At 39.7% G+C, this 13,458-nt stretch overlaps 1 protein-coding gene across 1 annotated transcript in view; it reads right to left on the reverse strand.

Annotated features, from left to right (window-relative positions):
* The window catches only part of elovl2.L (ELOVL fatty acid elongase 2 L homeolog), a 39,551-nt gene extending 28,921 nt beyond the window's left edge, over positions 1-10,630 (reverse strand). The window contains 1 exon segment of the mRNA NM_001094095.1: positions 10,537-10,630. Coding sequence (NP_001087564.1) covers positions 10,537-10,539 — 3 coding nt within the window. The 5' untranslated portion in view covers positions 10,540-10,630.
* Positions 10,631-13,458: the final 2,828 nt, after the last annotated feature.

A 13,458-nucleotide genomic window follows, 5' to 3' on the forward strand; every position in this document is an offset into this window, starting at 1 on the left:
ATGAATATTAGATATTAAATAGATACCTGGATAAGATAAGTAAATATCTGTATTTACAGTAGATTATGTAGCCTCTTAATTTCATAGTAGAGATCTGGACCTGGCATACATTTTTCTTTCTTCTCAGGAAATGAACAGACCCGGTACTGTTATGCTATTAATTACTTAGCAACTCTACTTAACCATTTTAATCTGATCACTTTAGAGGCTTGCACTCTACAGAGCTGCAGCAGAGTCCTCACGCTACATTCCAACAATGATGCCTGTAATTCTACTGGGGATGGTTGACATTGCTATAGTTTACTCTGTCTCGATGTCAAAAACAAAAGTATTTTTATTGATAATCTGACCTCAAGTAACCAAAGGGAGAAAAATATTTCTATCTATCTATCTATCTATCTATCTGCGTGTGAGCAATCCAGCATGATAAATTCATGCAATGTGGGAGGCAGTCCAGCTTAATTCTAACTAATTCTGCCTAAAATAGGTAGTATATAAAGGTTTACTATAATGAGAAAAACATATCAGGGACTGATCACACCCACGCAAACAACCCCTTGTGATACTAAACCATGTTATCCAAGCTATACATGTCAAACAGGATATACCATACCTGTAACCATACCTGTAATCACTTCACAGCAAGAACATTCATACCCATTGCTCCAGATCAAGAGATGGACCACACTTAGGGACACCACCTGGCCAGTAATTTACCAGCCTGGTTGGTAAAAATGAAACTCAGTTCCAATGTTATTCACAGCATATATATGATGGATAGGATGGCCAGTAATATTTTGTAGAAAAGGAAGCAACACAAACCATACTGTTGTCCATTTAAAGCTAAGAATACTGTATAGTAATCTGTGTAGTTTCATTATCCTTGTATTCCTAATAAAGCTCATTCTTGAATAGAATAAGGCAGTGACAGCGAGAAATGCAACAGAAATAATAATCTACTTAAAAGTAAAATCCTCTTGTACAGAACAAAATAGCATAAGCTGCAGCCAAAAGGTACCTTTTACATTTTAAAATGTGTTTTTCAGCAGTTTTTGTTCACAAACTTCATCCCTTGTTATAGATCTACAGTAAGTAATAACATGTAAAGCATTGGTCATACATTGTAAAGTTATTTCTCAAGAAGAAATGGCTTAGAAAGAGACACCACTTGAATTTGGTTCTCATTAACACAGGGGTGTCCAAACTTTTTGCAGTGAGAGCCAGATTTGTTGAGGTGAAAATGTGTGGGGGCCGACCATTCAGCCTGACATTCTTTGAACCATTAACATTAAATCACAGGAATCGAGTAACCGTAGCAGTAATATTTGGGCACATTAGTGAAATGATCTGCCACTTGGACTATACTGCTGCCTGTGTGCTGAATTTGTAAGTAATAGACACTTACTGGCACGTAGTGACGCCACACTTTATAGTTTACTGTACTGGCACGTCAGTACATCTATTGACATCTTCAGCCCTAAATTTAAACAACGAATCGCCTAGCCATAGCAGTAATATTTGGGCACATTAGTGAAATGATCTGCCACTTGGTCTATACTGCTGCCTGTGTGCTGAAGGTGTTAGCAATAGACACTTACTGGCATGTAAATTTCTGTACTGGCATATCAGTACATCTATTGACACCTTCAGCCCCCATATGAGAGTGGCGCATCACTACGTTCCAGTACGTGTCTATTGCTCACACCTTCAGCACACAGGCAGCAGTATAGACCAAGTGGCAGATCATTTCACTAATGTGCCCAAATATTACGGCTAGGCAATTTCTGATTGCACTGTGCTGGTGGGCGGCACTATTATTAATTTATGATGGAGGCTGAGGGCAGGTGTAAATTTGAAGACGGGCCACATTTGGACCCCGGGTCGCACTTTGGACATGCCTGGTATAGACCAAGTGGCAGATCATTTCACCAATGTGCCCAAATATTACTGCTATGGTTACATGATTCCTTGTTTAAATGAATTAAATTATGTTAATGGTTCAAAGAATGTCAGGCTGAATGGTCAGCCCCCACACATTTTCACCTCACCAAATCTGGCCCTCGTTGCAAAAAGTTTGGACACCCCTGCCCTAGAGCAAAGGGTGGCTGGCTTCTAATTTGCTACATTATTTAATACATCTTATATTCAGTCCCACTGTTATGAAAGACAGGTGCTAGAATTGATACAATATTTGCTAACATTGCATAGATGCTACTGAGAAATGTATCAACTAATGAAGCAAACAGTAACAGTTCAGAATCTGCACCTGGATTACTGAAATGCCAGACTGAAACACCAGAGATAGGAACATTAAAGTTTCAAAAAAAAACTTTAGAAAAAAATGAAAAAAAGAAATCATCTTAAAAAGTCATTATTTCTGGTGTACTATCTGGATACAACTAAAATGAAAAATGGGTTGGAATTTGGAAGCTGAACTAGTAGTAATAGTTGTCCTTTACTGAAGATTTGTCACACACCAGTAAGCAATAAAATTGTAGGGGTCATTTAGGAAGCCACAACGCAGTGTGCAAAGTGCAAAAAGAGGCCACAATCATCCATTTTTTTTTGCACTTTGCACGCTGCTCTCTGCCTTCCCAGATTGGAATCAAGCATCTGTGCTCTTGAATACAGCACTGCCTGCTTTAGGCATCACTCTATATACTGTAAGTAAGGTGGGCAGGGGAGGCACATAGTTGCACCCATTGTGTTCCCTACACATCTCCTGACATGCACATCATTCTAGCGTGCAAGTTCAGGAGCAGCAGGTAAAGTGTAAAACGGTGGGTTATACTGTAGAGTAAAAATACAATATAAAATCCACTATACACTGAGATTGCTACATGGCAGGCTAGAAACCAGTGCATACTGTATCTAAATTCTGTGGCACCAGCCTCTCTGACAGATGTAGTCTCATCTTCTGCTAATGTTTTCATGAATTCTGACAACCCCAGAGCTTAGCTTCTCAACAGCCCAGAGCTCAGTGGCTCTCAATGGCTCTTACAGGATGACCAAACATGATAAGAAGATGGTAAGATCCTGTGAAAGGCATGGAGCATTACTGCCACTGGGTTTCTGAACCTCTGGGCTTGTACAATAATTTTAGTATGTATTTAAAAATACATCTATTACAGACAAATTCATTTTTTTTAGGCTTTTGTTCTCCTTTATTGTTTCCTGTACTTTCCTCTTTGCATGATGGTTGCTTTATAAGTTACCCAAATGTATATCTAGACAACCTCAACAATACTTAACACAGGAGACTATAATCGCAATTAACTGTGGCAGAGTGCATTTCCAGGGAATAATCATGCTAATGTGCCAAACATTTGTTGATTCTCATCAAGAAGCAATCCTCAAGAATTCTCTGCTATATTGTAGCAGCCTTTCTTGATGGCAAAATACCACATAATTGTAAAGTGGCCAGTGGTTCAGACAATGACCTGTGCAATTTTTGAATATCTACCTGTCTTTGGCTAAGTAAGATACTGTAAGTTATTTGAAAAAAAAAATGTTTTCCACTGTGAAAGAAAATTGAATTCTAAACAATTTTCCAACATTAATTAAAAATTTTCAGTGCTCACTGAGCGATTTCTCTCTCATGTGTAAGCAACAAAAAGCCTGCAAATACTCCTCCATAGGCCAACCCTGTAATCCATTTGACCTATTCTTGCTTGAAAATGCTCACTGTTGCAATTCTGAGCAATATCACAATAACACTGGCAGTGTTAGAGCAGTTACAGGGTTAGTCTGTGTGAGGAGGGCCTATGGATCAGGGGTTTTAGAGAGTGTTTTGTCGCCTGTCCACATGCAGGAAACATAACACCCCTGATCATTAGTGATATGTGCGTCATCTAAAAGCATACTCAACCCTAACCCGGTCCTGAAGCAGCCACACTTGACCCTAACCCAGTGTGCTCCCCTATTTTTATACCTGCTCCCGCCCCAATGTGATACCACACCAGCACAAGTATATAAAAAGGTGTGCATGGAGGTGGATGTGGGGCACAAGCCTATCTAACCCGTGGTTCCCGCTGGCTTCCTCACTACTATGCATTGCTCTTACAGCTATTTGTAAAAGTAATTGCTATTGTAATACACATATAAATAACCTCAATTGAAGAATTATAATTAAAGTATATTGAACATAAATTGCTCAGAATTGTATTTTCTTTAATTTCATAAAAAAAACTGTTTTAGGGGGCATTACCTTTAATGCCATATATTGTAAAATTGAAATGCTTATTTGTGCCAGCCAGAGAGTACAGTATTTAGAATCCTTTGCCTTTTAGCTACAGTTGCTGCTCTGAGATAAGTGAAACTGGATATTGCAGATAGAATGACAGGAATCAAATGATACTGGCTAAGGGAGGGGGTTCAGCAAACAAAATTAAAAGTACAGCACTCTCTCAAATAATTACTGCACATCCAATGGGCTAATGGAAGAACAATAAACAAGTTCTATGAACAAGGGCACACAAAGTGGATTCTCCGCTTTCCTGTGCTGTAATCAACTCCTTCCTGTAGCTTCATTGACAGGCCAGGCGTCAGCTTATGTGGAGCTACACAGAGTGGATTTTGGGCAGAAGCGTGAAAGTATGCATTTTGTCCGTTCTGTGATGCTCCACACAGGCCAACACAGGGTCTATCAATAAAGCTACAGGAGTGAGCACATAAAAGTGCTTGTGTACATAACATAAGCAGAGGAAAGCAGACAATCCACTTCACTTGGATCTTTATACCATAAAAATTATTTTAACATTTACAAAAACCCAATAGGGTTGTTTTGCCTTCAATAAGGATTAATTATACCTACGTTTGGATCAAGTAAAAGGTATTTTTACCGATAAAAATTGAATTTTAATTTTTTTGGATAAAAGTCTATCGGAGACGGCATAAGGGTTTCCGGATAACCATACCTGTAAATTAGCCCAACAGTTGCAGCTTAGGTGAAAGTCTTACCAGTGACTTTGCAGTGCACACATGGAAAAAAGTACTGCCCTTTTCTTCTGTTTCATCTTATTTATTTAATAACGTACGACTTTTACTGACCTGCAGGGTGGCAACACTAAATACAAATACTGTTAAAATTGCCAATCTCTCTACATCAGATTTGATTTGTACAACCAGCAGTGGGTGCAACATTTAACAGTTTGCTGGCGATAACAACAATGTCGATTTGTACATATGAATGATGAGAGTATATATACTTTCTGAAGTTTTCACAGAGCCACCCAAAAATGAAAATGCAGTATTTGAGGCAAACATGAAATATAGCACTTAACGTCACTTCACTTCAACTCACACCTATATAAAACTTTAGTGTTACTGGCCCTTTATGATGTTTGGGACGTGTCACCTGATCTAGAGAGTGAACTGGTGGTTCTCCACACAGCAATACTGTAGCAAAGCTCAGGTTCAGTTTTTTCATTTTTTTCTATGCTGTGGAGATACAATATGTAATGTATCTTGACTGAAATGTATTGTGTTGCCTGTCTGTGAATCTGAGCCTGATGGTTTTCAAATATTTATCAACTAAATACCTTTACTGAGAGTTGCAACGTAACTAAGACCAAGTAACACCAACAGATACAGTTGACATTGGTGATTGTTGATTTTCCTCACAGTTTTAAGAACCGTTTCAAAAGAGAATAGACACAGCTATAAAAAAAAACATGTAAGGTAAAATATGAACCATTTCATTGTGTGTGTTACTTCAGACAAAAAGTTCTATGGGTATGGGACCTATTGTCCAGAATGCTCGGGACCTGGGGTTTTCCAGATAATGGATATTTCCATAATCTGGATCTTCATACCTTAAGTCTACTAGAAAATCATGTAAACATTAACTAAACCCAATGGGCTGCTTTTGCTTCCAATAAGGATTAATTATATCTTAGTTTGGATCAAGTACTATATACTGAACTTGAGAAAAGGGAAATCATTTTAAAAAATTTGGATTATTTGGATAAAATGGAGTCTATGGAAGTCGGGCATTCTGTAATTCAGAGCTTTTGGGATAAAGGGTTTCCAGATAACAGATCTCATACCTATACATGTACAGATCTGACCCAGTATGTCTTTAATAGATAGAGGGATGTGGCTCTGACTGCCCACAAACCATAGTTTTATGCACGAAAATTAAAGTGAAGTGTGAAGTAGAGATTGATATTCTGAGACAATTTGGTCTTCATTTTTCAACAGCCAGTGGCATAACCAGATATTACTGGGCCCATAGCAGGCCCCCAAAATGTCTAAACGTTGACCACTTTTATCAATATTTATTGAAATTGTATATGAATTAGGGCCTCATGAGGCCCCTGTAGCTCCAGGGCCCCCTGTAGTTGCAGGGTCTGTTTTCTCTGTAGGTATGCTCCTGTCAACAATGCTCCAGTTTGAAATGTCAGCAGCTAACTGGTTGCTAGGATCCAATGAACCCTGACAACCAGGCAGTAGATTAAATAAGAGATAAAATGACTATCTGGCAGATCAGGGCATCCAATAGTCTTGCATAGGCTGAACCAGGTACAAACCTTAAAGGGGAACTATTTTGAAGATTAAAATTTAATATAAGTGTCAGCATACTGAAATGAGGAACTTTCTAAATACAATCAATTAAAAGTTCTGCATCATTTCTGAAATAATCAAGTTTATGTTCATTATCTCTCTCTCAGCATCTGTTTCTCTTCATTCTATCTTCATGCAGCAGTTGGGTGTCAGATTTACAGTCATTTACAGTTAGATCCAATATATCTTAGGGGGGGCTTCCTTTCCTAGCAGATGTGTTAGAGCTCACTCTAATAACTGATTCCATTACAAAGAAAATCTAACAAAATAACTGCCTTTTGAATAGATCCTGCCTGTAGAGAGACATGATGTCTGGTGATTTTAATACAGTGAGCTTTAATACATGTTATAGGCAAAAGGAGCCCCCCCCCCATAAGATATACTGGATCCAACTGCCAATGAATATCTGACACCCAACTCCTGTGTGAAGAGAGAATGAAGAGATGCCTGGAGAGGGATAGTGAAGATAAACGTGATAATTTCAGAAACGGTACAACATTTTTAATTGAATGTATTTAGAAAGTTTCTTATTTCAGTATGCTGAAGTGTATATTAAATTTTCATTTTCGCAATAGTTCCCCAGAGGCACTTTATTTAGTAACAGTTGTGATCCTTTATGTGAAGCCGTGCAGCTCTATGCAGATCATAGAACTAGAACTGCATTGAGATGCACAACAAGTTTTTCCTATTCAAAAAAGGGGGGGTTTAAACTTCTGTTGAGCCAGCTCAGTAAGAGCATTGTGTCTGCCAAACAGTGATATCCCATTACTACAGCTTTCTCTTAAAAGACATAAAGGGAAGCTTTGGAAACAAACAAAAAAACGTTTGCCATAATTATTAAACTGACTTGTACATTATTAAAAAAAAACAAAAACCTTAATACTTTGAATCTGGTTGTAGACTCTGTTATTGGCATCCTTCTTCTTGTCTTATCATTTGATCTTATACATATGTATTATTTTATTAATATATATTCTACTATTCTATTACACTTCTTGTGTATACAAGTAGTGCTATATAAATACTGTATACATTACATACACACACCATTAAACAACATGAGGAGGTTAAACAAACAAGGGCAAATTTCACTTTGTCGTAATATTAAGTTTGCTTTTATTTGTCAAACTGCTGCTTTAAATCATGAGAATGAATTTCTGATTGGCCGCTACAGGTTACAACCCCAGTTTTGTTAACTAAACCCCATTGTGTGTCCTGTATTGTGTTGTTGTGCATTTGTGTGTCACACTGCAAAAGACTTTTTATTTGGTTTAACTGAAACTGAGCCTGAAGCACAGTTGCTGTTACTATAGTTCTAAAAAAAACAAAGCCAGGGGACACATTGTCACATTGTCTATCTAAGTTTGTTGCACACCGATGTTCATTTAAATCCTGTAGATCATCATGTAAATGAATGGGCAGGGCAGAACAATCGGCTGTTACTGGGATGCTACAAGTTGTAGTTCAGCAGTAGCTAGAGGCAATCAGGCTGAAGATAACTGCTATAGATAAATGTAATAACAAGTGCAAAGTTTGCTTCATGTCTAGTAACTCCTAGGGACCAATCAGCAGGAAGCATTTACTGGTCTGCTCTTTGGAGCAAACATCTGATTGGTTGGTATGGGTTACAAGACCTGAAGCAAACTTTGCACTTGTTATTACATTTATCTCCACCTGATTGTCTCCTGATATCACATTAACTATTGTCTATCAACATCTTGCATATGTTTCGATATTTTGTTCGGGATGCTGAAATAAAATAACAACACAAATAACATTTATAATAAAAAAAAAGATATTTCCATATATACATAAATATTAAGAAAAGAAATGTTAACGATTAGAAAGTTTATTTTCTCTGGATACAATGCAGTTGTTATATTGGTTTTGAATTAAAGTCGGGTGGCCTTATTTATCAAAATTTTTCTGATTATTTTAATTAAAAAAGTCCAACTAAACGATTGGACCTTATTGTATAAAAAAAAATCGCAATTGAATCGGATTCAATTTGGAGTTTTTTCCCGAAAAGCCTGAATTTTTCTATTTTTTGCCTGAAAGTCCGAAATAGTTGGAGTTTCAGGCTAATTCCAGAGCAGACCACAGAAACTTTCAAATTTAATAGGGACCTCTCCATGGACTTAAGGTGGCCATACACGGAGAGATCCGCTCTTTGGCGATGTTGCCAAACGAGCGGATCTCCCTCCGATATGCCCACCTTGAGGTGGGCAATATTGGGCTGATCCGACCGTGGGCCCTAGAGCCGAATGGGAACGGGCGGTCGGATTGCGGGACAGCATAAACGAACAGATGTGGCCGCGATCCGACGGGATTTTTTGTCCCATCCGATCGAGATCTGGCCGACTTTCCATACACGGGCCTATAAGCTGCCGACTTGGTCTGTCGGCAGCTTTTATCGGCCGAACTTTAATCAATTTTCCTTTGATGTTAACATTAACAACAACAGAGATTTTATAAGATCAAGAATGCTTAGCTCCCGCCTGCCAGCATGCTGGAAGTTACAGTTCAGCTGATGGAAAGCAGCTTCTGCAATTTAACTAGGAACTTATCTGAATTAACATTTTAAGTAGTTAATAGTAGTTTAATACAGATTTTCTCTAATGAGAAATATGAATGGATTTATATATTGATAGTGAATATTAGGTATTGGTCATGAAAAGCAAAGCCCTGCTTGTTGTGCCTTTAACACTTGGCACTTCAACGTGACATTTAAATGTCTTTGCTTTCAGAACCATGTGTCTTGAGACAGTAACTGATACTGTATCTCCTTACCCAGCCTATAAAGATCTCTTTCCCTGCTTGTAGAGGCACAAACCATTTTCGAAGAAAGACGTTCTGGGTCATTGCTATAAATTGCTGGGCATCTCTCTCATTTGAATAAAGCAAAAGACTTTCAGCCCTCCTCCTCAGCCCACCATGTTCTCCTCCCATTTCCCAGCCCCTCTTACGCCAGGCATTTGCTGGCTATACTTATGTAGGATTTCTCCCACTTGAACACAAGCCAAGTATCTTCCAGCTCAGTGGGACAGCTTGGCAGGTGCAGATCTCAAGGATTCTCTTTCATTTTACTCAGTGGCACCCAGTGAGTTAATAACCCTGATCCCACCTGCACAATCAAAGTCAAATCCCTTATGGTTTTATACTACTGAATTATCTATGTTAAGCATGCCCAGCCAGTGGATTTCCCACTATTGAGAAACTACAACTCCCAGTATCCCCAGCCAGCTAAAGGTAGACGATTTCAGGCTGGACACTTAAATACTGTATGTTAAATGTATACATACAAAAAAATAAGAATTCTGTTAAGTTCTTACAAGTTAGGATCCTTGTTCTAATGCACTTTTCTGTTATTATTTCAGCTTGTAATCAGTAAGTCAAGACTGAACATGTAAAGATAAGCCCCTCTCCATGTTAAACTGGGGGGGGGGGTATCTTCTCTTCTTCCTATAATGGGTTTTTTATCTGAATTTTGGAGGAAACGACTGTACAGCAGAGAGGTGCTATATGGTAACAGATTTCAGTAAAACCAGTCAAACCAAAGAAAGACTTACCCATTGGCAAACAAAATGGTACATATTGGATAAATGCTTAGCGCTAAATTGACTCTACCTGACTGTGTGCCCCCCGACCTGGTGACCCCCTGTGCTGCTTTTGCACAGAATCCCCCCTCCACAAGCTCAGAGCTGAATGGAGTCGCTGTCAGGTTGAATGCTGCTAGAATGCAAATAGGGAGGGAGAGAATAGTACATTCCTACCCAAGCATCTCGTGTTGCCACAGCAAAAGGAGCCGAAGGGAGATGCCTACCCATCAAGGCGCTTTATTGTCTGGCAGCTCCCCGGTCCCGAGCTGTCGCGGAGCATCTATGCAGGATGAGAAGCGGCTGGCACAGCGGCCACAAGTATATATTTAGTTCAAGTAATTGATAAAATCATCATTCTCCCCAGTGCACTCACCATGTTCAGTGGAGTTTCAATGTAGAGAGTCCGTCTCAGCAGCTGTGGGTGTAGGGAAATGCGAGCGAGAGAGAGAGAGAGAGAAAGCGAGCGCTGTCCAGGGTATTGGCTCAGAAGGAGGTGGCACCCGCGTTGCCCTGTAGGCAGTAGAGGCCGGGGAACAGCAGTGTGACAATGGCATGAAAAGCATCAGATCGCTGTGAGGAGTGGCTAATATAGCGCGATCGGGATAGGGCTGGACATTAGGGGGCGCTCAGGGGAGCGCTTCTGTATTTGAGAGCGGGAGCTAGCGTCTACGGGCGCCTCTCTGTCCTTTCTTCAGCGCTCGCCGGGGATCAGTGTCAGTTTAATAACACGGACACATTTATTTCGATACCTCTCAATAGAGATAAACCGATGGACCTTACTTATACTAAACCTTAACGCAAAAATGCAAATACAGCGCTACTGTGCCCGCTGGCTGCCGCCTTCTGCACGTGCAATCGCCTATTTTGGCTTAATGCTATGTAAAATTAACCCGCAGCAACCGGGATCTTAAGTTAAAAGTTTGCTTTCAAGCAAGTGATCAGTAAGCTCTGCCTGCTTAGTTAGTGTCCATGCTCTATAAGCCAGCTAAATCTACCCATTCAGTTGCTCATTCAGTGCCCACTTTGGCTAGTATATATTTGTAGATGATTTGAATAACAAGCAGGCTTTTACTGTACAAAATCACTTACCCCCATTTACTGACACCACTTCATCAACTCTATATTTCAGGCATTTGGCTTTAGCATCTTTTCCCAGAGAAAAAAAATCATATGACAAAAATCAGCTTGGCACATAGCTAGGGTTCCCACCTTTTCTGCAAAAAAATACCGGCCTTCCTATATATTAATCTTTTTTTCCCTATTAATAACATTGGGATCAAGCATCATTTTTACCGGCCAGGCCAGTAAAATACCAGCCAGATGGCAACCCCACACATAGCCTCTATATCAGTGATCCCCAACCAATGGCTCCTGAGCAACATATTGCTCACCAACACCTTGAATGTTGCTTCCAGTGGCTTCAAAGCAGATGCTTACAGTCATATGAAAAAGTTTGGGAACCCTTCTCAGCCTGCATAATAATTTACTACACTTTCAACAAAAAAGATAACAGTGATATGTCTTTCATTTCCCAGGAACATCTGAGAAATGGGGTGTTTTTAAAAGATTTTTAGTGAAGCAGTATTCATTTGTATGAAATTAAATCAAATGTTTAAAATTAAATTAAATCAAAACTGGCTGTGCAAAAATTTGGGTTGCATTTAACTAATTTGAACGCATGTAACTGTTCAATACTGATTACTGGTAACACCAAATTGATTGGATTAACTCATTAAACCTTGAACTTTACTTCATAGGCAGGTGTGTCCAGGGTCAGACTGGAGCATTGGAGGCCAACTGGGGCTGCGACAACATGGGCCTAGCAGTCAGCGGGGGCCCCCTCCAGACATCCAAACTCCCACAACCCCCCTCCTCCTCCAGTGCGCATGTGTGAACGCCGGGCCACCGAGTGCATGTCCAAAGGCTGGACCGCCTCTCGAATGCCAGCTAATCTTTTTCTTTAGGGGGTGGCTGATTGGGGGAGCAGGTCTGGGCTGACAGGGGTCCCACTTGGTTTTTTCCCAGTGTCCCTCCAGCCCAGTCCGACCATGGGTGTGTCCAATCATAAGAAAAGGTATTTAAGGTGACCAATTGCAAGTTGTGCTTTTGTTTGACTCTCCTCTGAAAAGTGACAGCATGGGATACTCAAAGCAACTCTCAAAAGATCTGAAAACAAAGATTGTTGAGTATTATGGTGTAGGGGAAGGCTACAAAAAGCTATCTCAGAGGTTTAAACTGTCAGTTTCAACTGTAAGGAATGTAATCAGGAAATGGAAGGCCTCAGGCACAGTTGCTGTAAAACCCAGGACTGACAGGCCAAGAAAAATACAGGAGCGGTATATGCCGAGGATTGTGAGAATGGTTACAGACAACCCAAAGATCACCTCCAAAGAACTGCAAGAACATATTGCTGCAGATGGTGTATCTGTACATCATTCTACAATTTTGGAACAAAGTGCTTTGGACTGATGAGACAAAAATTTAGTTATTTGGTCATAACAAAAAGAGCTTTGCATGGCGGAAGAAGAACGAGCATTCCAAGAAAAACACCTGCTACATACTTTTAAATTTGGTGGAGGTTCCATCATGCTGTGGGGCTGTGTGGCTAGTTCATGGACTGGGGCCCTTGTTAAAGTCGAGGGCCAGATGATTTCAACCCAATATCAACAAATTCTTCAGGATAATGTTCAAGCATCAGTCACACAGTTGAAGTTACTCAGGGGTTGGATATTCCAACGAGACAATGACCCTAAAAACACTTGGAAATCTACAAAGGCATTTATGCAGAGGGAGAAGTACAATATTCTGGAATGGCCGTCACATTCCCCCGACTTGAATATCATGGAAAATCTATGGGATGATTTGAAGCAGGCTGTCCGTGCTTGTCAGCCACCAAATTTAACTGAACTGGAGAGATTTTGTATGGATGAATGGTCAAAAATACCGCCATCCAGAATCCAGACACTTATCGAAGGCTATAGGAGGCGTCTAGAGGCTGTTACATTTGCAAAAAGAGGCTCAACTAAGTATTGATGTAATATCTCTGTTGGGGTGCCCACATTTATGCACCTTTCTTAATTTTGTTATGATGCATATTTTCTGTTAATCCAATAAACTTTATGTCACTGCTGAAATACTACTGTTTCCATAAGGCATGTCATATATTAAAAGGAAGTTGCTACTTTAAAAGCTCAGCCAATGATAAACAAAACTCCAAAGAATTAAAAGGGGTTCCCAAATGTTTCCATATGACTGTATTTTTGAATTCCTAGCAAGTTTTGGTTGAATAAAAAAC

Source organism: Xenopus laevis, chromosome 6L (assembly GCF_017654675.1).
Source record: "Xenopus laevis strain J_2021 chromosome 6L, Xenopus_laevis_v10.1, whole genome shotgun sequence".
Classification (NCBI taxonomy): Eukaryota; Metazoa; Chordata; class Amphibia; order Anura; family Pipidae; genus Xenopus; species Xenopus laevis.